Source organism: Tuber melanosporum (assembly GCF_000151645.1).
Source record: "Tuber melanosporum whole genome shotgun sequence assembly, scaffold_249, strain Mel28".
NCBI lineage: Eukaryota > Fungi > Ascomycota > Pezizomycetes > Pezizales > Tuberaceae > Tuber > Tuber melanosporum.
This window is the reverse complement of record NW_003298918.1, coordinates 82355-110270: the sequence shown is the minus strand read 5'-3', so window position 1 is coordinate 110270 and position 27916 is coordinate 82355. Positions and strand designations below refer to the sequence as shown.

The window sequence follows — 27916 nt, the reverse complement described above, 5'->3', positions numbered from 1 at the left end:
GGCGTTGCCAGTTGCAGAAGTATGACAAAAGTAAGTAAGTAACCAAGTAAGCCTAGCACGACCAAGTAAGGAGAGAAAGACGGAAAGAGAGGAGGAGTAAGTTCGTATCATCATATCAACCTCCAAACTTCCATATATATATAGTCCTCACAAAGACCAAGCAAACTACCATAATCTAACTAAATGATACACTAATCATATCATACGGCAAGTATTATATAAAAAAGACGGCCAAAAACGCCACAATCATACGCGGTCACTCGCTGGTACAGCTGTTTTACTCGCACATCTTATCGCTTCTTTCTTTCTCAATTGCGTTCGGGGTCGGTTGTGGGTGGTTTGGTTGGCTTTGGGTATGTTATAGTTAGTGCTTGGGTGTTGTTTGCTGATTGGAGCTTGTTTTGGTGTTTTTTTTCGTCATGTGGGATGGGTGAGGGGTGGATGGAATGGATGGATGGATGGATGGGGGGAGGGAGTTGGGATGGTGCGATGGCTTCTTGTTGCGCGGCTGTGGTGCTTCGGTATTGGCGTTTAAGCAGTATGATAGCAGGGTGAATGGGCAGTAATATGATGCAGTAACATTTCGTGCGGGACTGATAGAATTCCATCGCGAAAATACCATTACACTGCCGACACCGTAGAGCAGCAGCTACATCTGCCAACACCACAAAATAGCTTTAGATCTAACAGCACAGAACCAACCTCTGAGCACATTATTATTTTATTTTTATATCTCCCCCTCATCACAACCACATGCCAGCATAATAATATACACCACCAACCAAACCCATTAAATGATGGATCCCGCTATCAAGGTGAAAGAAAAAGAAAAAATCAAGATTCCAGCGCCATGCTGACCCCTAACCGTAAAGATGAATATGAGGATGAGGAAAGAAAGGGCTCGACTTGGGAATCGCAATCACAATGAAGCTGAGGAAAAAGACGCAAACCCCGTGACAAAAGGGGGGAATGCGATAGTAGTCAAGGCATATACGTGAGAAAGGAAGAGGCAGAGGAAAAGGAAAAGAAAAGATAAACGCCAGGTAATGCTACTCCTAGAGGTAAGCAAGTAAAAAAAAAAAAAGACAGGGATATAAGAGGGGAAAAGGAAAGGCTGACAACAATGCCGTTGGTGATCCTACGTCAAAGGGTATTGTATTTATTTATGGAAACGAAGGAGGGAAGGGGAAAGGGGGAAAAGAGGAAAAAGAGGGAGAATCAATCGTCAAGGCAGATGATCTCCACGGTACCATTCACCTTCCCACCATCCTTCTTTTCCTCCTCCTTCCTGACCGGTTCCCAGCTTCCATTCCGCTTGACCATAATGTTCTGCACGTCAGTGGAACCAGAGAGCATGAGCTCTTGCAATACAGACGCTAAAAAGTCATCCACCACCAACTCAGTCGGACGGGCATCCCCGCGACATAACGGGCACCGCCAGGAGTCAGCAAAGGGTGGTTCGTGATCTTTGCGACGGGGCCGGGTTTCGAGGTAATTCTGGAGATCGAAGCATTCCAGATGTTTACACGTCACGCCACGAACCGGAGTTGTGAGGAGAGTGAAGCTGAGCGGGCAACGGACACCCAGGGAGACACGGTCGCTCTCAACGAGTACCACATCGTCGGTATCTGAAGCACCGGAGAGACGACCGAGGATCGAGGATTTTGCGCTCGAAAGGGGGATGTGCTTGATATCCTTTATAATCGAATCCTCACTTAGGCATTCGTAGATCTCGATTGCCATAACGAAGGTTGAAGGGTCTCGTTGTTTCCCCGGGAACAGACAGACGACCTTTAGTTCGTTCTTCCCGGCTTGGACGTAGCTTGTTATATCGGCCGGTAGATCCTTTCCCCAGGCAACTTTGCGGCGTACTTCAATTACTTGCTTATTGACTTCTATAAAGATGTGAGCAGGCCAAGCGGTTTCTTGGACCACCCACTCACCGCCCGTTCTCGGAGTTCGTGAAGAGTCGGTAACTTTGACTGACCTCAGTCTATATATCAAGGAGCCAGGTTGAACCATGGGCCGAGTTGTCGGTTCACCGGGCTTCGTGCTGGCTCGCTTCTTGGAAAGTCTGGATTCCGCCTCTGCGCCCATAACCCAATGGAACGTTTGAGATATCCTCTGCGAATCCAGGATAATATCCTTAAGCGCAAACTGCGTCAAGCTAATATAAAGCGGCAGCCTTCCAGGTGGGGCAACCGAAGACGGCGGCGGTGGTGAAAAGGGTGGAGTAGCCAAATGGGACTGAAGCACGTTCTGAGGAAGATTCCCATGAGCACGTTGGGATGAAGGTAGAGGGAATGTCGGAGGGAATACAGAGGGTGATGGCATCCCAAGAGAAGCCGAGTTAGGAGGAGGGCCCGTGAATAGTCCATTCCATTCACCTGCCGGAATATTAGAATGTGCATTCTGAAGCTGACGTTGATCTCGTGCAACCTGCGCAGCAATTTGAAGCATACCCCGCTGCTGCTGCTGCTGCTGCTGCTGCTGCTGAAGATGCTGCATATGTTGCATTTGCTGTAGATGTTGAATTTGTTGTAGGTGTTGTGGTTGCGGCTGGCCCTGCCGAGTCCCCACAGTTCGTGATGCCCGTCCCTGAGAAGCAACAGATGACCTCCGCTCAACATCTTGAGCTGGGGCAGTGAGCGCATTAGGAGAATGTTGGCCCATTGGAGAGCCGGCCAATGGCTGCCGCCCGGGTCCAGTGAAAGGGGACGTTGCGGAAACAGGGGAACCAGCTTGTAGAAGACCTAATGCTGCTAGCTTAGCCAACTGTTGTGCCCGCTCGACGTCTACACTAAGGTGATTCCTGCGCTGGCCCAATGGAGGTGCCGGGGCAGGCTGCCAAAACTGTTGATGGGGGTGAGGCATACCAGCATCTGGAGCATTTTGAAGGGCGATAGCAGGATCCCGGGTGAATCCGTCGGTAGCGGAGTTTATATGGAGAGAAGGTCGGTGGCCCTGCGGATTTCCAGCTGCTCGTGAAAGGGCCATGTGGTTGAGAGCAATTTGTTGATTTTGCTGTTCAGCCAGAAGCTGGTAGGAGTCCCCACCAGGCAGTTGCCTTGCCATAACAAGGTTAGGGTTATTTTGGCCGTTTTGCCGAGCATGTTGCATTTGCTGAAGTCTCATTTGCTGTTGCTGTTGCTGTTGCTGCTGTTGCTGTTGCTGCTGTTGCTGCTGCTGCTGCCGACGTTGTGAGGCCTGAGGCTGTGGTTGGGGGTTTGGGGATGGCGAGGGAACATTTTGACCTGTTGAGACGTGGCTCTGAATATAACGTGCGATGACATTGCACATAGTAGGAGAAGTGACTTTCCAGCCATGTTCAATAACATCAACGTTTGGGGCAACCCCACGTTTAACATAATAATCCCGCATGATGGGTACTACCTAGAATTAACCAGTTAGCCTTACGTTAGCTGATATGCCCTCCGCCTTGGAGGATTGTAAACTTGCGGACCTTGTATCCATCAGCCATGAACCTCGAAACATGTCCTACATATTTATGGTAGTACGACAATTGCTTCAATGCATCCGGCAGCGGAACTGGCATTGTGGAGAGGTAAGTGAGGTATTTCTGCCGAGGCTTGACGCCATCGTGCAGTATCTCAGACATAAGTGCAACTCCCGGCATATTTGCGGTCACCTTCGTATAGGAGGCCAGCATCCGCTCATTGACCAAAGCAAGTGTATACAATTGGTGCAGCACAGCAAAGAACCAATCATTGGCAACAATGGCCTCCCGCATAATACGGAATCGAAAACATTCAGCAGAATTAAATTTCTGGCATCCTGGGCCACCTTCTCTCTGAATGTATGAATCGTAATTAGGGAGCAACAACTCAAGTCGGGGTCCACCCCCCACTGTTTGCTGCAGCTGCACTGGTTGTGCCGGTTGTACCTGGTTTGTAGTTTGCAACTGGGTTTGCGCTGACAATGCAGCCCGGTACTGAGAAAGATCCGCCTGGCTACTGGTGGTAGGAAAGTATGCAGTTTGTATTGGCGAATTGAGCGGTGCAAAGCCCGAAGATCCCGCAACTTGAGACGGAGAAACCATAGTAGGTTCGATTCCAGGAGGGTTCGTATTGGTACTCCAGGATGTAGAATATGTGAGGGGGAGCGAAGGATTGCCGCCATGGCTCACCGGGTGTGGGGCTGCGGGGATATGGCTTTGGGCCATGGTTGGTCCGGCCGAAGGAAGCGTCGGAGTGAGCGATTGGGGAAGGCGGGACGATGACATATTAGGTTGCATGTAATTCCGCGCTGGAACTGGTGCCCACTGTGTTTGCTCAGCCACGGCGGGACTCGGTGTCTGCACAGACGTTGAGACCGGCTGCGGTTTATCCAAAAGTGGCTGCGAGGGGAGAGCGTGATGCCTCAATCGCTTCTGGGCTTGTTCAGAATCTAAATCGCCTGGTGGCGCAGTTCTCTTTGCCCCGGTCAATTGGCCACCAGAAACAGTTGGCGGAATTCCTGATCGTTCTGTTTGTTGCGGCCCCTGGCGGCTCGATAATTCGTTCGGCCTTGCCACCCCGCCGTTTTCACCAGATGCTTCGGATGAAAACTCTGTTCCTGTTGCTCCTGCACATTGACCTTGGCTCTCGATGGCCACAGGCATGGGAGAACCCAATGGGGTGGTGCCCCGAGCAGCTACAGCGGCCACATTGACATCATCCGCATCCCTCTTATCCGTAACAGAATGGGTGTCACTGGGAGCAGGTGAAGGCAAAACAGCTTCAACGCTGTGCAAAGGTCGTGTTGTTCCAGGGGGCAATTCAGAACTGAGTAAGTCCGGGGAGTTTGAAGCAGTGGGAGGAGGTGAAGCTTCACCAGGTCCCACTGTGGCAAGAAGTGGTATTGACCGACCAATTTGGTGAACGACGCCAACATTACCATTATCTATCGACGAAGCTCTGTTCAGCTGCTTGTTCATCCGTGAGCCTGGTACCGACGATGTTGTTCGGGCCGGGAACCTCACGGAAGTCCCGGCATCAGAACCGCCTCCACTCATCCAATCCCTCCTCCTTCCCCCTATAAAAGCTTGGGCGGTAGTATTCACCTTATTCATCTCGAGTCTGTCGTGTTTCGCGTGAGCACTGCAAGTCTTCGAGAGAGAGTAAATGGACGGGTGAGAAACTGGGTTTACTCACGACACGCTCGGGCATTCCGGGCGATCAGATCCTCTCCTCGTGTACGACCTCTTCCCCGAAACACCTATTCCAGCACCCCCGGCAGCCACGGAGCCACCTTCAATGCCGGTATTATCACTCGTAGAGGAAGCCTTTGAATTTGAAAGCATGACTCGGTTTGCTCCCCTGCGCTTTTTTGTCCTCAAGAAACTTCCCTCCAGACAAACCCAGCCAATTCAAATCCAAATAGCGTTGCAGAAACAAATTAATTCTGCACACAAGAAAGAATGAAGTGGTAAAGAAAAAAAAAAAGCAGGGGGAGGGATTCGGCTCGCTTAAAACGCTGCTCCACCTTTCTTTTTGGGCCGGAGAAATACCGAACTGCCGGTACCGGATTGACGTGGCGACCGAGGAAGACGATAAGCTATGATATTGTGATAATCAGAGCTCGTGTGAATCGGCAGAGCGAATTGAATAGGGGAGCGTAGTTCCTCTTGAACAACGAGCAAAGCTGTTCAGAACAGTCTGTAACCTTATCGCTCCTACCTCCTCTTTCTCCTCCTTTCTCCTTCCTTCTATGTCTTCTGCGGTCACTGACCAATGCGTTTGCTCCCAGATAGTATCCTGCTGTCTTTTGGATTGAGGGGTATTCTATCCCCTCATTCCCACACACAGGTAAGTCCTCTTTAACCTATGCTCCTCTTACTGGTCGCCCCCCCCCCCTGAGATGGATTCTCCTAAAAGAAAGAAATAGCCACTTGCATCACACAAAAATACAAATTTGGTGGAAATCTGCAGAGCAAGAGACTGTAAAAAAAAGGGGGTGTCCAAACTCCTCTTTTTTTTTTTTTTTTTTTTTTTGCTCCCTCTCTTTCTATCACACACTCTTTTTCCACTCAACCAGTTCAAAAACAAAACAAAAAACAAAAAATGGTGGGTGTGGGTGTGGGAAACCCTTTAGTTTATATACTCTTCCTACAAAAAGGGTCACATGTAACATTTTCATTAATTTAAATGTTTGACTCAGTCCCCCACCCCCTCTTTTTTTCCCTTCCTAGTGGCAATCAGCGGATTGCCGCCTTTGTTCAACGGTCGGCACGTACCCCTCGCATTTGGTAAGCCGCGAAGGTGGGGGGGTTCGGTAATCCTAGATTCTTCACAAAGCGGGGCTCAAACCCGACCAACCACGTCCTCTAGCTTCAGCATGATACGTAACCCCAACAAAAAACGCGTTATCATGCCGGAAACCTGCAATCTGATCATTGCGGTGAAGGTCACAAGTGAGTCGGGGAGATAACCCCCACGGCTACCGGTATCTAGAAATCATGCTTGTCGAGCCAATCACAGTTGAAGGCTCTCCCACCGTTCTTGCCACTAAGGGGCCAAAGCAGTACCTGGCGTTCCACCACGGTACTGGTGCGGTATTCAAAAGCCCACTCTACGCGTTTAGAATTGGCAGAAAAAAAGGAATGGAAGAAAAAAGGGATCAGCCCGCACCGATATTATGTCGGTTCAGTTGGGCTAGGATTACGGAAGGTGAGACTCGTGTGAACGCCACCAATCTACTATTCCCTACTTGTGCTACCAGTACAAGTCCAGTTGCAGTACCGGTACCGGTACTTGTACCGCACGCTAACTACTCGAGTAACCAAAATCAAACCTAATTGGACCTGGGGTGTGAGTAAGCCTACCGAACTTTAACTAATTCGTCGAAATTAGTATGGTACTCCAAGTGTGAAACACACATTTTTTTCCACAGCATCTCTGCCGATCCACGCTAAATTTTGATAGAATCTACGAGAGGTTTCTAGTCCAATCAGAGGGATTCGTTCGACAGAAAGACCTACGAGCAGACTTGCAAACAAAACCCAAAAATGGAAACGGAGCCGGCTGGTACGGGCAGTTGGCTAGTTCATGAATTTTCACTCGCTAACCGGCCTCACTTCCACCTGCCTATAATAAACACCTGCCCCCCCCGGCTATGATACGAGTACAAAAACAAGAAACCCATCACCACTCAACCACAACAAATATTTCCCAAATACCAATCCCTATACGGACACAGAATCGATCGGGTATGTAACAACTCCGGGTTTTAATCCCCAAGCAGTTGGGAGAGAAAAATAGGTAACTTGACAGATACTCTCGAACCCCACACAGAACTTGTCAAGCCCAGATTAGAATGCACCCAATTCGGATCGACCAACCCGAATAACTCACTCACTCCTAAAGGTTCCTTCCTCCAAATCCGGCGTCGCACATCACCGTCCGTTCGTTCGTCCCCACGTGCCGTGACACCTGTGGATCGTTGAACCCAACTGAAACGCGGGAGCGGAGTGGAGCGGATTGGAGGGGGGGCGAATGCCCCACAATAAAACGGGGTTACGCAGTACGGCACATATCATACATGCGCACGAAGCAAGTACGAGTACACTATGATACATACATACAAAGCGGAACTGCCGACAAAAAAAAAGTCGGGAATACAAACTATCATAACAAGCCAACGGAAATATGATTGTTGTACAGTTAATTGTTAACATGCAGGTAGGCAGGCAGGGCAAACGGGACGGAAGGAGGGAAGGAAGGACGGAAAGCCCCCAACTTTATTATGATATTGTATGTGTCCGATCCCGATGAATAGATAGATCGATGCAGGGTGATGGGTGGTGAACCTATGAGTGAGTTAAAGCGAGTGAGTGATTAATCGAGAGCGAAATGCAACGGGTTCCGCGTGTCGTTGGGGATTGATAGGGTGATTGGTTACCGTATCATAGCGGTGCGATATTTTTATATTTTTATATTTTATTTTTATATTTCCGGCGGTTTGAAAATGGGGAATAAATAAATACGGTGATTGGATTCTGTTAGAGAATGTTGGTGGAATTGGATTGGGTCATGACCTGTCAATCGTTTTTGGCATCCGACTTTTTTTTCTTTCTTTCTTTTTAGTTGTGCGAATATCATACTGATCACCTTATGATATGAACGTCACATGGCCGCACATTTCCACAAGTTATCATATCATACGCAGTACCGTATCGTACGCAGGTGTCCAATAGTCCACGATTACGGCCGCAACTTTTCTTTACTAGGCCCAGCCGTTGTGGCTCAACATAAATACCCGCCCCTAGTGATAGCCCTGTGCGGTGCCTCGTGCCCCGTATGGTTTGGGTGATGGATGTGTGGCTATGCACGATAGCCCCAACTTGCGGGATTCCTTTCCAGTATCGTATCCCGGAAGAAAAGCTCTCCGGACGGAGGGGGAGGGACTTGTAGCATCGTTATCGCGAGTCAGTAACAGTGATTTGGGCGCGTGGCGGCGCTCCGTGGATCTTTGGATTGTTCGTCAGGGCTCATGGGTTGTTGCTACCGTCTTTTGAGGGCTATTTGTGTGTTCTCCTGCGGGTGTGTGTCTGTCTGTCAGGATGTTAGGGTATTGTGTTTGCGTTGTATCGTATGATATTTGATGATTTGGGCGTCTGTCCTTGTTTTTGACGGAAGGTTTGGGGAGGCGGTATCTCAGGTAGGTTGTTACTGTGCTGACTCCGGGGGGCTGTGGAAAATCGACGGGAGGAGGAGGGGGGAGGAGAAGAGGGATGGCATTACATTTATGTGGGCTTGAGGTAGGTTAGGGAGCTCTGGGTTTGGGGTGACCTGTCGATGAGGGTTGTAGAAAGTTGTACTCTGAAGGTAGCTGGGGGCGGGGCTGTGAGTATGCGATTGTCTCAGAGATCCTACCGTAAGATCCTTTATTTGAAATGGGCACGATAGTGGTATGCAGTATGGTAGGAACCCTTCCGGTAAACATGGCGATATATAAATGACAAAACAGATGGTTGGGAATAGTGTGAGAAAGAGGGGGATGAGGAGGATAAGTGGAGCATGATTTGTTTGTATAAAAGAGGGGTGTAGCCTCTGGGGTATACTCAAGTGTTCAGAGCTGTAGGATCTCTTAGTAGTCCCGTTCCCGCAGATGGTAGTTGTTGTATCTTCTTCTTGGATATTGTGGAGGCCATACTACGATGGTAAGCCAAACGATCTTACTTTTAGGAATGCTTACTCATAGATATCGTTATTGGAGTTCGGGACGGTGCCGATATCCAAGCCAACTCTTGGGCTACGATGGACCTACCGGCAAGCGTTGAAACTACTTGTCAATCCATACCAGAAGCCGGGGCTTCTAGGATTTGGGGTTATTGGCCGTTTCGGAGAGAACGTGGCCGAAACGTAATAGATAACGTCAGCTGGTCAGCTTTTCAGATGTATTGGCACGTCTTACTCCAATTACGAGAGTATGAAGAGCATGTCAGGTCCGCTGTCTGCCGTCCTGAAGTGCCCTCTTATATCCTCGCTTTCCAGCTGGGCTTGTTGAGGGTTCGGTGATTAGCCAAGAAAGAGAGAGAATGGTGAAAATGGCCATCTGGGATTGGAGGGTCCCTAGAGACTTGAAGTAAAAGGCTCAAGGGTGTCGTTGTAACTTATTGCTTTCCGTTTCTCCCTCTCCTGTTCCCCCCAACTTGAGTAAACGATAACACTAGTCCTCATATTAGCACCCAATATGCGAGCAGCTCAGCGCCTTGCTTAGTGGTGCGGCAATGGTGCTGTGCTGATTAGATATTGAGCTCCCCAGCGATGCATTCCATCGTCCGGGTTCCAATTGAACGAAAAATCCTATGGTGGGACATATTTACACTGTGTGACGCAGTGTTTGGTTGGTGTTACCCAAAGTGAACTAATATAGTGGTCGACTTAAAAAAACCTTGGACGGATATGGAAGTACCGCGCAGGAACAGTAGTACCCGTAAACTTTGTTCGGATTCCTAGGTTTCCTTCACCGAACCGATTGTGATATGGTGCAAGAAGTTCTCTGAAATGAGGTACTGTACGAGTATTCGAAAGCTGTAGGGGGCATGTTTGCAGAGGGCCCTGCAGGTTCCCGGACATAAAGCTTTGGTGTCGGAAGGAAGGGTTTGTCGTATTTTTATCTGTATGACGACGGGTTGACAGTCACACTTGGTTAACAAAAAGGTCTTTGATACCGGTCGGATTCGGTAATGATTGGCAGTGGTGAAGACATGCTCAAATGTCACTTTTGCCCTTAGGTCAATAGGATCATGTTGGTGTGGTCCGGTATGATATGACTCCCTACTCCCTTGATCCATCTTCAGGTGTGTAATCATTGTGCTACCCCTATGTGGTATTATATTGAGAATAGAAGTGGTTTAGGTGTCATTCGTGCTACCGGTACACACGTATTCGCTCGTATCGCACTCCGCTGATCCTCTATCATAGCTGAGGGCAGTCTGCTGAGTGCAGCAGGGTAGCTTGCTATTGTACCGGTACTCGTGAACAAGCACTTCCCGGCATCAACCAAACAAATATTGGCGCGGGATCTCGTTGTCCCTTGGACTGCGAGAAGCTAAGGGATTATCGCTTCAATTTATCCTTGAAAGCTGACTCCTAAAGCAGTGCAAGTAATGCATACTGATGGACTGACGGGAGTATCGGGACGATAGTGGTATATTGCACCCTAGGCCTTCGCGTATCGCAGGAAGAAATCTTGTTTTCTTCTTTTCTCTCCTGCATACTCCATCAACCAACGAGTGGGCCGGAGTGGCAAGCTTTTCTGCCTTTATCAACGTATCAGAATAAAGTTGTGTCTGGGCGTCTGATCCCAGAACTGCTCAAGCATTCGGAGAGACCCTTAGCCTCCCGTAGTCTAGCCGTTCGTGTTCCTTCAAAATCTTGTTCGCCTTCTCTCTCTCTCTTTCTCTCTCTTTCTCCTTTCCCCCGCTCTTTCTGCCAGGTGCCTCCTGCGGCCATTCATATCATCACCCTCTTTACCCCGACTGGGACCAAGACTCCCAGGGCTGCCACTCCTAACTAGGTCTCGCTAGGTTCCTCGGTGCAGTTTTCGTCTTCCACTCTTCACTCGTTCGGTTCATCTGGCGGAGGAAAGGAGAAACGCACATAAACAACTTTACTCCCTTTTTGATATCTGATACCAGTACTTCAGGCGGCCGCACTGCAGCTGTTGAATTGAAGGGGGAGGCTAGACATACCAGTCTTCTACGAACAGGACAGATTTCTTTTATTTTATTTAATTTAATTTTTTTTTTTCATAGGATTTGCTTTCACCACGAGTGCACTTTTTTTCTTAATAACAAGCGCCTTCCTCCCCCGCCTCTCATCCGCCACCCTCGCCGATCGAACTACTCTGAACACTCTTCCCCTTCTCAGCACTGCTTGGAGATTTTATTTCCGCAGCGCGAAGCGGGGAATACGGCTCGGACTGTGTGTGTGAAGAGAGTGAGTGAGTGAGTGAGAACGATAGAGGATGGCTGATGATGGGGTTTCTCCTACGACAAACAGCTCTGGCGGTCGAGTGGCTCCGATAAACGCTCGACCGCAGCTCACTATTCCCACGGGCGCGACTTTCCTACGTGTGATTCACGACTTTAGCGCTCGTTCTCCAGATGAACTTACACTACGCAAGGGGGAGTATGTAGAGCTGCTGGAAAAGGACGGTAGGAATTGACGGCTCCTCCGCGTCTCTTGTACATAAAACTCTTTCAGCGCTGACCATTGCAACAAAGACGAATTCGGTGACGGATGGTATATGGTGAGTTTCATCATCGTTTATTTCGTTTTAACCATCCCCCCCCTTAATGTTTGGTGTTTGGAAAGTATTATTATTATTACTTTGTTACTACATGTTCTTCTGTATCCTATGCCTGTCGCCGCTGCTGCCATGGCACTTGTTCCTCACCGTGCTTTTTCATTCTGCTTCCCTTCAAACAGAAAGCAAAGGAGGAAGAGGGGAGGAAGAGGTGGGAAAGGAAAAGATTAACGGAGGAGAGAGGGTGGGAAAAAAGCAAAGAATATATATTTCACTGTGGCTAGCACTGCGTGTACATCTACATGTATGTGCGTTGCGCCGCTTCGGCACTGTGTTGGACATTCTGTTGGCCTTTTCTTGTCCCTTCCCCCATTGCAGAAGCGGCCAGCAGTGACAACACGCATTTTCACATTCTATTCATTCTCGCGGGCCGGGTCTTGAGTCTCAAGAGAGCAATTCGCTAATCCTATGAGCCATTACGCAGGGACGCTCTCTCACCGGCGCAGTTGGCCTTTTCCCCCAGGGTGAGTTTTCTTTTTTTCCTCTTCTTCCCATTCTACATACACCAACCCCCCGCCCCGCCCCCCACTGGCACTTCATATTTCTCTCTCTACATGATCGGACTTCCGCTCCTCTGCGCAGAAGAAATTCACGAGGTTTTTGTGACATGTCGTTTGGGCTTGGGGCATATTTACCTTTCAAGAAACAATGGCTAAGCAGCAATACCCCTTGGGTTCGAAAAGTCTACACAAGTCCAGAAGTCGTCAGCACCGTGATTGAGTCGCCTGCGGTGTTTACGCCCTCAACACCTGCTCCCTTGCCCAATATGGGTACGCAACCTGCAACGACGGTGGACCCGCCCGTGACAGCGACTGCTCCCGTTGTTCCTCCAACCAAGACAGGAACCCCGGGACCGGATCCATCTCAAGCATCGCCTGTCAATTCTCATATATCATCCTCACATTCAACAATTGAGGAAACAGATGATCACGACCCTATGCCACCACTTGCTGTTGATAAGGTCTCATCACCTACGGCAACACCCAAAATTGCCTCTCCAAATGCCATGGCTCAGGTAAAGGGTGACAGATCAAGCGCGAATTATCCACCGGGTATGCGTAGTCTTGTGGTTGAGGATACTCTAAGCGACATCGATGAAGCTATAACCGAGATTTCCAATTCTAGAGAAAGTAGAACGAGCCGAGTGATGAAAGATCACAATCGACGTCACAGCAGTGTGTCCACCACTCGGCCGTCATTCACACCTCTAGAGCAAGTTGTTCAGGATTCCTCCTCGGAATATTCAAAGCATGATAACGTGTCCGGTTCTGAAATTGAGGATGATGACCTAGAAGGTGCTAATTTACCGAATAACGGTGAAGTGTTTTATACAGAAGAACAGATCAAGGCTTGGACGCCCGCGGAGGTTGCTAAATACCTGGAAAGCCGCAAACTTCCCCTCGTTTCTTGTCAAAAGTTCGAGGAACAGGAGGTCAGCGGGTCAATTTTATTGCAACTGGAGATGTCGCATCTCAGGGAATTAGATCTTGGGAGTTTTGGAAAGAGGTTTGAGGTTTGGAAGGAGATTGAGAACTTGGTGAAGAGGTCTAAGAGGTCGCCTCCAAAGACAAAACCGAGAAGCGGAAGTGATGCACGGTTATCCGCGGTGGGTATATCTCAGACAAGCCCTCGTCAAAGAAGCAGCACAATTGGAGGGGGGCCGGTGCTACCGATGATTCCTAGTCATCATAACCGGCCAGTCTCAAAACAGCATCATATCAATACTCACGAAGCGAATATGCTAGACCCGAGAAATCATGGTTACGCGCCCCTCCATACCCCAATGACAGCAACCACCATAGCTTCCAGCACGGGCGCCAGTACCCCGCCCGGTATCTTCGAGGCACCCCGCTCACCGCCTGTTTCGCCTCGACGATCGGATACTGCCTCGCACCACCGTCGCACTGTTTCGGGGAGGCGACTTTCTGCGCACGAACTTTCACCAACAGCTTTAAACGTTGCTTTATCGGCTTCAGCGGCAATTCTTACGGCCGGGATGGACGGGAGAGGGCACCAACGAATTTCATCTTTTGATCGGAATTGGTCGAGCTCTGCATTGACTCATATTCAACCTTCTACGGGGGAAGAGACCGGGGAATTTGGGCACAGGACAAGTGCAAGTGTTGGAACGGGGGATACAGGTTTTACAGGTGATAGTGGGTTCTCGGGATCGCAACCCCAAACTCCAAAAGTGGCGGAGCATAGCTACTTTTCTAGTGGAGAATCAACCCCTAGAGAACGCAAGGTATTGCAAAAGAAGAATGGGGGTAATCATGCCAGAAAAGCTAGCTACACTGAAGAACAAAGGCTGAGAAGTGGTACAGCTCATGCTAGACAGTCTAGGATCGGCAGTGCGGAATCTCCCGGAAAGCCCTCACCCTTATGCACAGCGGCCCAGGCCTATCACATTCGTGGCAACAGCAAGGAAAAACAAAATAAACGGAAAAGTGCTTCCTTTAGTGGGCCTCCGGAGGGGTTTCCCTATGTTTCGCCAGGTCTCTCCCCGTCCCTGTCAGGAAAGGTACCCCCCCGTTCGACAACAGATGACCCTATCATTACGAACACGAATGTTCCTACCCCTGTTGTTCCTACTCGTTCTGTATCGGAAACCCTCAAGAAAGTGGATTCCGGATTGGGTTCCGGCGATGGGTCTACCCCTTCGCTCACCGCAACCCTCGAGTCGGATACGGTGTCGGGGCCCCCGGAGAGACCTCCAAAGGCAGACCGAACTCAATCAGCTTCGGGCCGCCGTATCCGTGGTGTTTCCTCCGGGACGGCACTTCGCCAGAAATCGAAGAAGCACCACACAAGCGCGTGGGAGAAAGGACTACGTGAGATTACGCCGCAGGAAGCTGCCGAAACAGCTGATTTCAGTGGATGGATGAAGAAACGTGGCTCAAGTGGGCTTGGTGTTTGGAAACCTCGGTTTTTCGTGCTTCAGGGTCGGCGGTTGGCATATTTTTATGCAGACACCGATACGAAGGAGCGTGGATTGATTGACATCACATCCCACAGGGTCCTCTCGGCTACGGACGACAGACTTGTTAGCCTGCACGCTCAATTTGCCGCCGTCACGAGCCCTAGCGCTAGCCCGCACCCCCCGTCTAGTGCTTCCCCGACAATACAAACCGTCACATTACTCAACGGGGAGAAGTCACCAACGTCACCGAAACCTCCGCCGCCAGATAAGAAGGAAAAGGGCGCCGACAAAGATAAGGGCAAAGAGAAGGAAGAGAAGGAGAGGGGCTGGTTCACATTCAAACTTGTCCCCCCGGCTCCCGGTGCATCCAAGGGTGTGACATTTACGCCCCCAAGGCTACACTACTTCGCCACCGACACTAGAGAAGAAGGCAAGAAATGGATGGGTGCAATAATGAAAGCCACGATTGATCGTGACGAGTCAAAGCCCATTGTCAGCAGTTACAACGCAAAGACTATATCCCTTGCCAAAGCCCGCCAACTCAAATCCCGGCCACCAGATTTGGCAATAAGGGGTGATGGTAGCGGCATGGACTTCGGCCTCGATCATGATAATCGTCCCGAAAGTTCAACTTCTGGCCTTGCCATCACGGGAATAGAATTCGGTGATGGGGGCGAGGAGGCTGATGTTGAGGATGGCCGTGACGGGAGCGTGGAAACTGCGGGGAATGGTGAGGCGGAGAGCAGCCATGGCGGTGGAGATGAGAGGGAGAGGGAGGAGAGTTTGAAGGATGGGCCGGAGGGTGGCAAGGCTGAAGTGCCTGTGGAGGCGGAGGCGGAGGAGAGGGAACGGAAGGAACTGTTGAGTTTGGTGGGGGACATTGGGATTATTACTTAGTAGAGTATAGTTTATGGGTAGGAAGGGAGGGAGGATGGGAGGGATATTCTGTGCATCCTTTACAGCGTCTTTGTTGTGTCATTTCCTCTCTGTTTTGCCCCCTGTGCCCTCTTACTTTCTGTCGATACCAACTACTCTGGTTTACGCTATCACACCTTGAGCATAATTATTTATTTTCTTCTATTCGCCTCTTAGGTTCTCACTATTATTCTTTAATTACCCTCTTCTTCCCTATCTTTTTTTTCCTTTCTATTACCTTTCCCCTTCATATGTCTATTCTCGGAACACATACAATGTAGGCATTCAACCCTTCATTCTTGATTCTGCAGACGGGCAAGGTCCTGGTGGGAATGGTAACGTTTTGTTCACCTATTTTTTTTATTTTTTATTTTTTATTTTTTTCCGTTTGTACTTGATTACCAGTAACTCTGTGCCCCATGCTTTTTCTGTTTCCCTATCTTGCGAGGTTGAGATTGGGGCTTGTGTGTGGGATTAGGGCTGTATATTTGGAATGTCGTGGCTGTAGTGGATGGACGTGTGGTGGTGGGTGTTTGAAAGGGATAAATAAAATTACATGCGTTTTATTTTCCTCGTATTAAGCTTCGAGTTTGTTTTTGTGAGAGGCGGAGGAGGATGGGCATGATCGGGATGGCGTGTCGTGTCCGGAGGTGCCTGGGGTATTGCGCCCATGGTTCTGTGGGTTTAGTGCTGTCATTTTCCATGGGTGGTGAGATAGGGTAGGCACGCTACCGCACAGTTATCGTCGCCTGCGAAGGCTCCGCTCCATCGAGCCGATAAGGTCTCACCCCGGAATCCACCCTCACAACTCCAACCCCCATAATATTATGGACCACGGCAAGACAGACTCAGCTTCAAATCTTCACGATTCCTCACCCTTCCATTCATCCAAAGGGGGTATTTATAGCTCAGTAAATACACGACTCGTTTAGGCCCCCCTCAAGTGCAAATGAGGAATTCGATTCGATTTCGATTACAGGATCATACCGGTATGCTCCATCCATGATCATGTGCCGAGCGGCTCGAGCCACGGCCGTGAATGTTTACCCTATCCATTTCTGTTTCGTTTCGGATTTGTACGACGCGAGCAAGTATCCGCCCGCCCCGTGGCGGGTGTGTGTACGAGTACTGTATGTACGAGTACAGTACAGTACGAGCACCGTACAACCGTACCCGCGAATACGGTGGAAATGCGCGGGAAGCTGTGTGGGGATCAGGGTACGGGCGATACTATCACCAGTCACAAGTGTTGTATTCGTTGCTGTACAATACAGTATCATACTAGTACAATCTCGAAAGTGGGTTACGTTATGATCCTCCTCCACCACCACCATCACCACCACCAAGCGATTTCATAAATCTGTAAGGTACGGATTGCAGCCTGGGGCGGTCCCGGTAGGGCGTGAGTCATAGGTCTGTGCGTATGGATGCCATGATTCACTCCTGTGTGTGTGTGCGTGAGGAGGGTACAAATGGGCGACAGGCACCGGAATCATCGCGGGATGAGTCATGGTAATTCAACATCAGTTCAGTTCGTTATGGTATGATAACTACCGTACCCGGATACTCGAGTACTGGATAGTATGATTTGCGCTGGGTTGCGAACGTTGTTGCCTGGGGCGCAGGTGCTGCACCACCCAACATACTATAAGAAGCCCTTGCTTGCTTCGCTCTTCAAGATCAAGTGAGTGCCTTGTGCGTGTTATGTTGCCTTTTCGTTCTTTGGTGTTATTGTTGAGCCTCATGTCGATTTGACTTGGCTCGGTCTGGGGAACGCGAACTGTCAACTGTGGAAAGGGAGCGAACGGATGGGGCTGAACTTGGGTGATCGATTGAAGGTGAGATTTTAATTTTTCTTCTTTTCTTTTTTCTTCTTCTTTCAATATTGCGTCTCGTTGCATTTGGGTGTGTGCTTTTATGATTTTTTATTTTTATTTTTATCTTTTCGTTTTCGGGCGTTTTCGACGTGATGTGCCGCTGTACGTGCGGTGAGGGAGGAAAGTGATGGGGCTTTGCCTCGTCGCATTGTTGGAGAAGAGAGAGAGTTTAGAAAAGGGAGGAAGAGAGAGAGAGGAAGGAAAGGAAGGGAAGGAAGAAGGAGGGAAGGAAGGAAAGAAGGAAGGAAGAGGGATGTTTCCGAGGAAGGATTGGCGGCATCATCATCATCATCATCATCATAGATGTTACCATACGGTGGGGTTACCCCTTCCTGGTTATCTTATTAAGTTAATATGGTTTTTATACCTATGATACCTCATATCCAACCCCCCTTCCCTCCCCTCCCCTGAACTTTTTCTGCTCACTCCTTCCCCCCACTGCCCCACTGCACACACACACATACATACACACACCGCGTTTGATTGGCAGGCCACTGCCATTGCCTCTTTGAGCGTTGTTAATTGGCAGCCTCAATTTGCTTCACTCATGCCTACATGCATGCCTCTTCCTCTCTCTCCTCTCTCCTCTCTCCTCTCTCCCTCTCCCTCCCTATCTCTAACACATGCAAGGGAGGCTCGAGTTTGGCTCGCGTCACCCGGATTTTTACCCATTTTTTACCTTAGTATTGGCATTATTGTATGTTGCTCGCATAGTAACTTGACTGGTACTGTTCCTGCACCACCACCACTACCACCACCACCCAACACCCACCAACACCACTAACACCACAACCACCATTACTACTACTACTACTATTACTACTACTACTACCATTTCTAGTATTCGTTTATTATTAGTTGATCTTGGACATCTCATACGCTTCAAGATAGTCTACATCGTCGTCGTCGTTGTTAACAACAGCTACTTATTAACATACTGTAATCTTTACACATCATTTGCATTGCCTGATTGATTGATTTATTGAGGGGTGTCTAGTCCGGAGAATTTGGTCTTCTTCCTTTCCGTTTACATTACCTCCATTCGTTCTCCTCTGCGCTTTACCTTCTGTGTCTTAGGGTACGAACTGTTTCGTTCACTTCCTCTTAACTTCTGTACCCACCTGTCTTCAAGTTCTCCCTCCTCCCCCATTCGTCTTCTGTATCTACGGCTCTCTCTGTGCCTCAGGGAAAAAGGAAGGAAAGGAAGGAAAAAAGAAAAAAAGAAAAAGAAAAAGTGTATCTTCTTCTTTGCATTTCCTTCGCGTCTCACCCCCTACCTACCTCCTCTCACACTTTATTGTTCTTCTCCTTCTTACTCAGTTTGCTTGTCATTTTGTCCAAGGTCAAATTATTAACTCTTCTCTTTCTGGAACCAGTCCGCGCCAACTCTCGCCTCTGCACCTCTTCCTGATCGCTTTTTCTCGCCCTCTACTATCCTTGACACTGGGGGAACTAGTTAGCCCTTCCCGACCTACTTTCCTGTCTCCCCGGCTTAGCACACACTTCGCACAGATAATTGTCAGCGCCTGCTGTCCACCACCGCCAACCAAACCAGTCGGCCAGCTAAGCTACCTGCCCTCCCACAATCTGCAGCAGTAAACATCCTCTGCCCAACAGCTACCTTCAACCCTTCCGACTTTGGTTGGTCCACGCACGCTTCAGCCCAGTGTGCTCGTTTTCGTTTTTCCGCGCAGCCTTCCTCCCTCTTACACTTCATACGATCGAACCAAATTTTTTTTTCCTTTCCCCTTCCCTTTTCCTTTCTAATTCATCCATTCAACTTGAACTTTTAGACAATCATCCCTTCGCATTGCCACATCACGAAACCCGCAGCCTTACACTTTCCTTCGTCCCCATCTAGTTCTCGTCCTCCTACCTCGAGGCCTGCTTTGTGCTGTATGGAGCCCAACGATATCCCCGTGGAAGCTCTCCAAGAGCACGTACAAGTACTAAAGAACTTTCTCCGAGGGGTGAGCACCTCGCCGTTTGACCAGAACAAACGCAGTGAGCTTCAGAACCAGATCATCTCGACCGAGGCCCAAATATCCCAGGCTCTGCTATTACCACAGCATCAGGGGAACCACAACGCTATCCCAACCAATAATAATAATAATAATAACGTACCGTTGACAACGACCACTGGTTGGCCTTACGCTACACTCAGAACTCCTCTCAGCAGTGATAGCAGCAGCAGCAGCAGTAGTGGTGTTAATATCAACGGCAGCAGCAACTTCGGGATGAAGCGCAATAGGGAGGATGCTTTCGATCATTTCCACCAAGATTTTCCGGAGACAAAGTCTCAACGCACGACTCCCAGTCCTAGCCTTCAGTCAGCGCTGCTGAACCCGAACTTTGCGGGTGTTAGACATAGTCCGTTGAGTCGGGATACCGGGATAAGGTTTGTCACTTTTCTTTAATTTATTATGTTTTTCTTTCTCTCTCCCGCTCCCTGCCGTTTTTATTTTGTAAAAATAAAAACAGCTGTTTCTCAGTTTTGAGATTGTTTTGTTTTCTCCCTCGGTTTAGTTTTTCTCGGAGGAAATTTGGCGGTGGCGAGGAGCTTCCATGTTCCTGTTCGCTGTAGCCTTTTCTATTAATATCCCTTTCCTTCGCTATGCGAGCTTTCTGGCAGCTTTTGCTTTTTTCTTTTTCCCGTCTGCTTCCATTGTGCTACGTGAGGCATAATTCTGACACTAGAATAGCGACGAAGAGCTGGCTCGTAGTTTGCATGCTGAATTGAATAGTCCTAGGGTCGGTAATGGCATGAGCTTCAATAATCCTGGTGGAAGCTCGGATCAAAGTCTGCCTAGTATAAACTCCGGACTTGCGGGAATGTGCCAGAGTAATTCCGATGCGAGTTATTCTGGTAGAAATTTACATCCGAGGTGGGCTTCTCGGATCACATCTATCTCCGTATTACTAACGTGATTGGTAATAGGCGCCACGAAGAGTATATGCCTAGGGCATCCCTTCGACATGTTGGGTCCAGTAATGGTGCTAGCAGTAGTTATCTTAGCGAATATGATGACGGATATAACTATTCGGATTCGGGATATTTGGATAATACTTTGAGTCCTGCGTTGCTCGGAGGTTTACCAAAGCCTTCGGCGAGTATGTATTCTTTTCAGCCACACTTACCCCAGTATGATCCCATCCCCCAAAATGCGCATCACACTTTAGCTCCCCTGCGGTTTCCCCACGTTTCTGCGAATGAAGTTATCGAACTCCTGGATTCTGATGAGGAATCTGAGGCGGCCGTTAGTCAATCAAGCATAGGATCACTGTTACCGGCCCAGGATTCCCGTGCTGGCTCTGTACGACCTTTCGACTATTCAAACTACGACAACCTCGCCACGACTAATGGATGGAATAATAATAATGGTGGTGGCTTTGATGATCCCATAATCGTCCCAAATCAAATGCCACAGACGCCTGATCCTGCAACCGCTTCAAACGACAACGGCAACCAAACGCCCCAGGCATCTGATTCCAGTGCTTACGGTGGTATCGTCGACCGGGATGGCAATCCACTGAACAGTGGCTGGCCCAGCACCTATCGCCCCGAGATTGGGAATTACATTAACCACATCCGTAACGACCCCACCAAGACTTTGGATCAACTAAAGACTCTGATGGAGAATATTCGGCCGGACATGGAGATTCCTCCAGAAAATAGGGAGGGAACGCCGGATGATATGACGTACCCGCTCATGGAACATCAGAAGTTGGGCTTGGCGTGGTTGAAGGGTATGGAGGATGGGTCCAACAAAGGGGGCATTCTTGCGGACGATATGGGCCTGGGAAAGACTATTCAGGCTCTTGCGCTCATTGTCTCGAGAAAGTCGAAGGATCCAGATCGGAAGACTACGCTTATCGTTGCGCCAATCGCTCTTCTGAAGCAGTGGGAACGAGAGATTGAAAGGAAGCTCAAGGCGGAGCACCGTCTGAAGGTTATCATTCACCATGGAAATCAGAAGAAGTGTAGAAGTTTTGAGGGCTTTAAGGATTATGATGGTATGTTTGCTTGTTTGCTTGTTTGTTTTTCGTTGGAAGCTTCTGGAAGGGGTTTCGGAAAGCCTGATTAATTAATTGACCAACTGACCTTGCGCGTGGTTAGTCGTTCTTACCACGTTTGGGACTATCGGCACCGAGTACAAAAAGAAGCAGGCTTTGCTAGAGAGTGAGGATCCGGAGGCCACCAAGAACGCTAATTTCTTCTTCGTCGGGGATCACTGTGAATGGTATAGGGTTATCATTGACGAAGCACAGTGTATCAAAAATAAGGACACTCAATCTGCTAAGGGTTGCTGCGCACTAAACGCCAAGTTCAGGCTCTGTTTGTCGGGCACGCCCATGCAGAACAGTTGTGACGAGTGAGCGCGCTCTGACTCCTCTGTGGTGGCAGGTTGTGGCTGACGAGGAGATGGTTTTAGGATGTTTTCGCTCTTACGGTTTTTGAGAATTGAGCCTTATAGTTCCTGGTCTGAGTTTTCGAATGTATGTTTTTTTTTGTTGCCTTCTAGTGGTTGTTTAACATTTGCTGACGGATTGCAGACTTTCTCCCGTCCACTCAAGAGTAAGAGCGAACGTGCTGTTAGCAGCGCACTACTTAAGCTTCAGGCTCTCATGAAGGCTGTGTTGCTACGGCGGACCAAGGATTCGACTATTGATGGGAAACCTATACTTACCCTTCCTGATAAGAGCATTGAAATGGTTTATGCCGTTCTGTCACCGGACGAGCAGCAGTTCTATCAGGCTCTACAGGACAAGTCCAAAATTCTGTATAACAAGTACCTCAGGGCGGGTACTGTTGGCAGGAATTATAGCAACATCTTGGTCCTCTTGCTTCGCCTAAGGCAGGCGTGTTGTCATCCACATCTCATTCGGGACATCGAGGTCGCAGATGCTAAGAAGCCATTTGACGATCAGATGATAGAACTGGCCAAGAGCCTTTCGCCCGAGGCTGTTGCTCGGCTTAAGGATCCTGATGCTTTCGAGTGTCCCATTTGCTTGGATGCCGCGGATAATCCGTCTATTGTCATTCCTTGCGGTCACCAGTTCTGTTCCGAATGTCTGGTGCAGTTACATACTCAGCATGTTGATGCCGCGATTGCTTCTGGGAACGAGGAAGGTGGGGCTAGGTGCCCTGGATGTCGCGGAGCTTTCCAATTGAATAAGGTTATCGATCTCAGAACCTTCCAGAAAGTCCACATGTCTGAGGGAGAGGAAGCTGCGCCCGAGGAACCCGAGGAGGAGTACGACGATGATCTCATTTACGACACGGATTCGTCTGAGGATAGTGATGATGATGGCGATACAGGGAGTGATTTGGAGGGCTTTATCGTCAATGATGAGGAGGTGGATAGTGACGAACAGGGCGAGGGTAGCGCGACCGTAGGTGCTTCCGAGGATGGGGGTCAGGCACCTGCGCGAAAGGCTGCTGCACCAAAGAAAAAGAAGGACGTTAAGGGCAAGGGGAAGGCAAAGGAGAAGAGCCGTCCAAGGACTCTGGCCGAAGTGCGCAAGGATGCTATGCGCAATGCCAAGAGCAAGAAGCAGTGTATGTTTCCTCCCATCTTTTGCTCTTTAGCGATAGGCCACGACTGATGTATTTGGGGGTACAGATATGAAGCATCTTCAAAAACGCTGGATTAGCAGTGCCAAAGTCGACAAGTGCATGGAAATCCTCCAGACCATCCGCGACAATGACGGGGTGGAGAAGACGATTGTCTTTTCCCAGTTCACCTCCCTTCTAGACCTAATCGAGATCCCGATCCACCAAAAAGGCTGGACTTATCGTCGCTACGACGGAGGCATGACTTCTACCGCGCGCAACGAAGCTCTTACGGAGTTCACCGACGACCCGAGCGTGAATATCATTCTCGTTAGCCTCAAGGCGGGTAATTCGGGTCTTAATCTTGTCGCCGCCTCGCAGGTCATTATTCTCGACCCGTTTTACAACCCCTTCATCGAGAATCAAGCTATTGACCGCGCCCACCGGATTGGACAACAACGCAAGGTACGCGTTCATAAGCTTATCGTGGCCGGTACGGTCGAAGATAGAGTTCTTGCGCTCCAGGAGGAAAAAAGGAAGTTGATTGAAGGCGCACTTGACGAGAAAGCGTCTCAGGGCATTGGAAGGCTTAGTTCTAAGGATCTTGGATTCCTTTTCGTGAGTGACCCCCCCCCAAATGAAGTGTGTGCGTACCGGTATGGGAGTAGCGGCTAATCGGTTGTGTATAGGGAATCGAAAGTCGCTAAAAAAAATTATAAAATGGGGGGAAGGAAAAAGAGCCGGAAGATTTGCAAAAAAAAGTTATAGTATTCACTAATCCTCTCTTTTGTTCCTTGTCTTTTTCCTCTTTTCCTTCCATTCCTCCTCCCTTTCCATTTGTCATGCCTTTTCATATCCTATCTTCTCAACTCTTCTTTTTGTTTTCCATGTCTCGTTTCCAGATCCGGATTTCTACTACTTATACAACACTTCATAAACGCGAGAAACATTATTCGGAGTTGGGTTGGGTTGGCTTACTTGCGACAAATTTGCCATTGATGGAATGGACGGAATGATGTTTTCTATCCTTAGAGTGGGGCGCTTTCTCTTGTCTTTACTTTCTTGTCTTGCCTTGTCTTGATTTGTGCGCTAGCTGGGGCGGGGCGATTTACGGCGTTCTCTCTTTTTTTCTCTTTGAGCATCCATAGTTGGTACATGATATGATATGATATGATATGCACAAGGTACAAAGTACCTAGGTTTTAACAGTAGGTTATTATGCTCGGTTTTCCCACGCGAGGTGTGGTGCGAGTGATGGCGCTTTTCTACTTACCTATGTTTGTGTTTTCGATGTTTGGCTAGGAGTGGCACGAACCAAATTAGTATTATTTTTTCCACATATAATAAATACTTTTTTATTTCACTGCATCACCTGCGTTGCTTCGCCGAAGTGCTGGGATTCTAGGTTCGGTGAACGGTTGTATCTCACTGCACATCACTAAAAATGATACAAAACCTCCAGCACAATCAAAATCATTTCCCCGCACCAGTAACTTCACCTTCCAGTGGACGCTTTAACAGCGTATCACCCGAACTCGACCCCAGTGCCGTCACCAAGGCACCCCCTTAACTTTGATTTCCCGATACGATGAAAACCTCTCTTGGGTGTGTATACAGGAGCTCGAGGGGTGGTACGATGCATGATGGATATCTCTTCGACCTGATATCTAGCTTTGCTGGTTGTCTGGTGTGTGCTGTAGTGTTTTGGGCTATGGGGTAGAAGGGTGGTTGGGGGGTTTGTTTTCTGGTCTGGATTTCGTGCATGCGTGTCGTCGTCGAGTTCTGCCTGGCCAAAGTGAGTTCTCGCTTGGGAAATAGAAACACAATCATTAGGTTTTAAGGGATAATTATAATGCATTCCGAACTAAAGCTATGATACTCCACTTTACTCCACTACGCCTGAACTTTCCCCCTCCACTAAATTATCCGTCCTCGGCGCCGTCTCCCCCCTCTCCTTCCTCCTCATCTGCACCCAGTCACCAAGCACTTTCCATATATCCTTCTTAAACTGCATCGAATACCCGGCCACCAGTCCGCTGGTACTCGGCACGACAAAGACCCTAGCACCGGGATATCCCTCCTCGACATCCACCCCAAATCTATCCTCATCGCTCTGCCACCCCCAGACAAACTTCCCCTTGGGAATCTTGGCGCCGTTATGCTTTGCGCGATAGATGCTCTCCCAGATCCCCTTTCCAACAATGCACACGCTCTCCGGCTTCCATCTTCTAATCTTGTCCTCTGTGAGTTCCACCCTATCATCCATCTCTTCCCTCGATAGCTCGGCTTGGTTTAGGGTCGCGCGCGCGACGAGATTGGTGTTGCCGAGGGAGTACTTCCGCGGTAGGTGTATGTCTTCCGTTGAGGGGCAGACGCGGTCCGGCGTTAGTCCGCTGCTATGCAGGAGTTTCCAGAAGTGATTTGAGGGCGCAGAGTATGCGTGTCCGACCGTGGCTGTCGTGATGCCCGGGTTTAGACCGATGAAGACGCTTAGGAGGTTCGGAGCGAAGGCGTCTTGCACACCACCCAGATGAGCGTATTTTTCGGGTGGGGCGTAGCTGGATTTTTGCTTTCCGCGGCGGGAGGCTGGTTTTGCTCTCGACTTGGTCACGGCCCTGACTGTCGTCCGGGTCGCCACCATTTTGGACGTGGAATCGAGGTTTGCGGAGGGTGCTTCTTCAGGCCCTTGGTCTGTAGCCGGCGGTGTATTTGATTTCGAAGCCGCTCGATTCGCAGCTCGTGTACGGGTTGAGACGGACGAAAAGGCGAACGATTCTAGTCGTTCCTGGAACGCCTTGGTGGCGGTGGAATTGGTCTTTTCTCGTCGAATCGGTGGCATTTTTACGCTATCTTTCTCCCCTTCCTTCTTTCCTTCCTTCCCGTCCTCTCCTATGCCGGAGGGGAATGACATGATTAAGTAGTGATTACAGCGGCAGAAGCAACGCGGTTAGCTCGTGAGTCAATCAATAGCCAATTTGCGGGGGGGGGAAATGCCGCAGTAAATGTTACATCCGGTAGCCGACCGCTCTGGTGCCCGCACGGGACTCCCCATTAGGTCGGATGTTACTTGAGTAGCGGTACAGTTGCACCTGGCTAATGAACGCAAAGAATCAGCATCTCAGTCTGCGTTCACTAATTTTTACTATGGGGGTTCACTATAGCAAATTATTTTCCGCTAGCGTGCTCAGACGAACCAGTTCATTGTAGCCAAATATTCATCATAACGAGGTTCATTATAGCCAGGTGCAACTGTACTTGTACTCGGAATGTTTTTATGGGCGGTTCCGATAGGGTCGATCGCGGTGGAGTGCTTTGAAGCGTGTTTGGACCCTTTGTTGAACAGCACTGCGCGCGTGTGCTCGTATTAATGCATGATCTGGTTGTGCGTCTGTGGGGGTTTTAGGTTTTCCGGTAATTTAAGGGGAGCGGGGCACGTTGGCTTGGCGGTGAGTGAGTGATTGCCCGTGAGGTATGGTAGTCCGATGTGATGGGAGTCAAGTTAGATGTGAAATGAGAGAAAAAGTTCCTTGATGGTGGAGCTGTCATTGGACAGAGGAGGGAGGTGATGGAGATCCTTATATACTGGCTCTAAGTGAAGTTGGTGTGTGATGATGACGGATGCTCACTTTGTGCGGTGATGCGGGGGGGACGTTTGACGGATACATGAGGCTAGTGATGTAATACAGCGGGTAAGCAAAAGTCTTGGCGATTGCTTCTTTTCATCTTCTTTTCCCCCCAAATCCCTGTTTTAAAGTCATTTAACTCTATAATTTCTTGTGATTAATTCGAGGTATACCCCATTACCAAGTGAGGGTCCCACGAGCTTGTAAAGTCCTACTATTAAAAAAAAAAAAAGTCATGGTTATCACCAATCTATCATACTAAGATAATTGCCCAAGCAACCCCTCACAGCAGTGTCCTGGTCTTTGGCGAGGGTGGAAAATCGTGGGGAATGTCAGGAGACTCTCTGAAAATGGTTGAACGATGGTAATCTCTACCATGCATATATATAACTGCTTGGATGGTCTTTGGTCTTGGGGGTGTCCAACCACCAATTCTTTAGCTCATCCCGTGTATTGCAATGGACGTTTGGGTTATACTTTAACGGTCTCCCTATGGAGGGTACAATAGGTGGACTCAACTCAATGGAAGGGAAGAATCTAAACCTTCACAGAATATTGCTCGGGTTAGGACTGCCGGCCGACCTGCGTTCGTGGAGTTTTGGGGTGGCCAAGGGTTGTTGTGTTGGGGGTACTAGGTGATATGATACAATCGTTCAAACGAGTGATATCAGAGTCCATTTCGAGGTTGGGAAAATCAACTCTATTGAGATGATACGGTATCAAGCGTCTGCAACACCAAGATAGTTTCTTGATAACCCAACATGATCCAAGATTGAATATGACAGTACGCCACTAGCACAAACGTGAGAAGTGAAACAATCATGTTTATCAAGCCAGGAAATGTACCAATCCACAACGGCACCGTATAAAACCATTTCTCCAATTCCTCACCACGACCAAACAAAAGCCCGGTCCTCACCGAAACGTCGAGAGAGAAAAAAAAGAGAAAAAAGCGAAAACCAATGCCTTCAAGAATGGATCGAATCTTACTCCGGCTCGAGGAAGCCCTAGGAGCGCTGGACCTCCAGGCTCTCACAGCACTCCAAGCCTTGCGCAGCACACACCTCGAGTACGGGCAAATCTTGCAAAGGATCGAGCTGCACGAGCCTGCAAGCGCGAAAATCGCACACCTCTACAGACTCCTATCCGTGGACCAGCTCCCCGCCGCCGGCAACAGGGACTACCAACACTGCCTTCTGGCAATATTCACCCT

The 27916-nt window shown here is 49.1% G+C and overlaps 5 protein-coding genes, besides 1 other annotated feature; 3 read left to right on the top strand and 2 right to left on the bottom strand.

Annotated features, from left to right (window-relative positions):
• Positions 1 to 676: 676 nt before the first annotated feature.
• On the bottom strand, positions 677 to 4060 carry GSTUM_00001127001 (uncharacterized protein; the record flags this gene model as incomplete). XM_002838386.2 has 3 exons in its annotated part: positions 677 to 2753; positions 2877 to 3393; positions 3464 to 4060. The coding sequence occupies 3 exons, from the start codon at positions 4058 to 4060 to the stop codon at positions 1219 to 1221; spliced, it is 2649 nt and encodes an 882-aa protein (XP_002838432.1). The 3' UTR covers positions 677 to 1218.
• A 3053-nt stretch (positions 4061 to 7113) lies between these two features.
• Positions 7114 to 8106, top strand: GSTUM_00001125001 (uncharacterized protein; the record flags this gene model as incomplete). XM_002838385.2 has 2 exons in its annotated part: positions 7114 to 7207; positions 7293 to 8106. 2 exons carry the CDS (start codon positions 7114 to 7116, stop codon positions 7442 to 7444), a joined length of 246 nt encoding a protein of 81 aa, XP_002838431.1. The 3' UTR covers positions 7445 to 8106.
• Positions 8107 to 11352: 3246 nt separating this feature from the next.
• On the top strand, positions 11353 to 15942 carry GSTUM_00001124001 (uncharacterized protein). XM_002838384.2 has 3 exons: positions 11353 to 14081; positions 14139 to 14884; positions 14969 to 15942. The coding sequence occupies exons 1-3, from the start codon at positions 12422 to 12424 to the stop codon at positions 15629 to 15631; spliced, it is 3069 nt and encodes a 1022-aa protein (XP_002838430.1). The 5' UTR covers positions 11353 to 12421; the 3' UTR covers positions 15632 to 15942.
• Positions 15943 to 19763: 3821 nt separating this feature from the next.
• Positions 19764 to 24291, top strand: GSTUM_00001123001 (uncharacterized protein; the record flags this gene model as incomplete). XM_002838383.2 has 10 exons in its annotated part: positions 19764 to 19924; positions 20229 to 20411; positions 20465 to 20637; positions 20707 to 21540; positions 21644 to 21899; positions 21960 to 22023; positions 22081 to 23086; positions 23151 to 23191; positions 23246 to 23698; positions 23770 to 24291. 10 exons carry the CDS (start codon positions 19764 to 19766, stop codon positions 23785 to 23787), a joined length of 3189 nt encoding a protein of 1062 aa, XP_002838429.1. The 3' UTR covers positions 23788 to 24291.
• A 7-nt stretch (positions 24292 to 24298) lies between these two features.
• Positions 24299 to 24382: a sequence feature (Short protein (GSTUM_00001122001, CAZ82619.1) was converted to a misc_feature.).
• Positions 24383 to 24914: 532 nt separating this feature from the next.
• On the bottom strand, positions 24915 to 26609 carry GSTUM_00001121001 (uncharacterized protein). XM_002838381.2 has 2 exons: positions 26275 to 26609; positions 24915 to 26173 (listed from the first exon to the last, which is right to left on the bottom strand). Exon 2 carries the CDS (start codon positions 25917 to 25919, stop codon positions 24966 to 24968), a length of 954 nt encoding a protein of 317 aa, XP_002838427.1. The 5' UTR covers positions 25920 to 26173; positions 26275 to 26609; the 3' UTR covers positions 24915 to 24965.
• Between the last annotated feature and the right edge of the window lie 1307 nt (positions 26610 to 27916).

Excerpts from the sequence above, each read along its gene's own strand:
- GSTUM_00001124001 (XM_002838384.2), top strand. The coding sequence starts at position 12,422 with ATGTCGTTTGGGCTTGGGGCATATTTACCTTTCAAGAAACAATGGCTA. Across the intron at positions 14,082-14,138 it reads ATTGCAAAAGAAGAATGGGG|CTCATGCTAGACAGTCTAGG; the intron begins GTAATCATGCCA and ends GAAGTGGTACAG. Across the intron at positions 14,885-14,968 it reads TGCACGCTCAATTTGCCGCC|TCACCAACGTCACCGAAACC; the intron begins GTCACGAGCCCT and ends AACGGGGAGAAG.
- GSTUM_00001121001 (XM_002838381.2), bottom strand. The coding sequence starts at position 25,919 with ATGCCACCGATTCGACGAGAAAAGACCAATTCCACCGCCACCAAGGCG.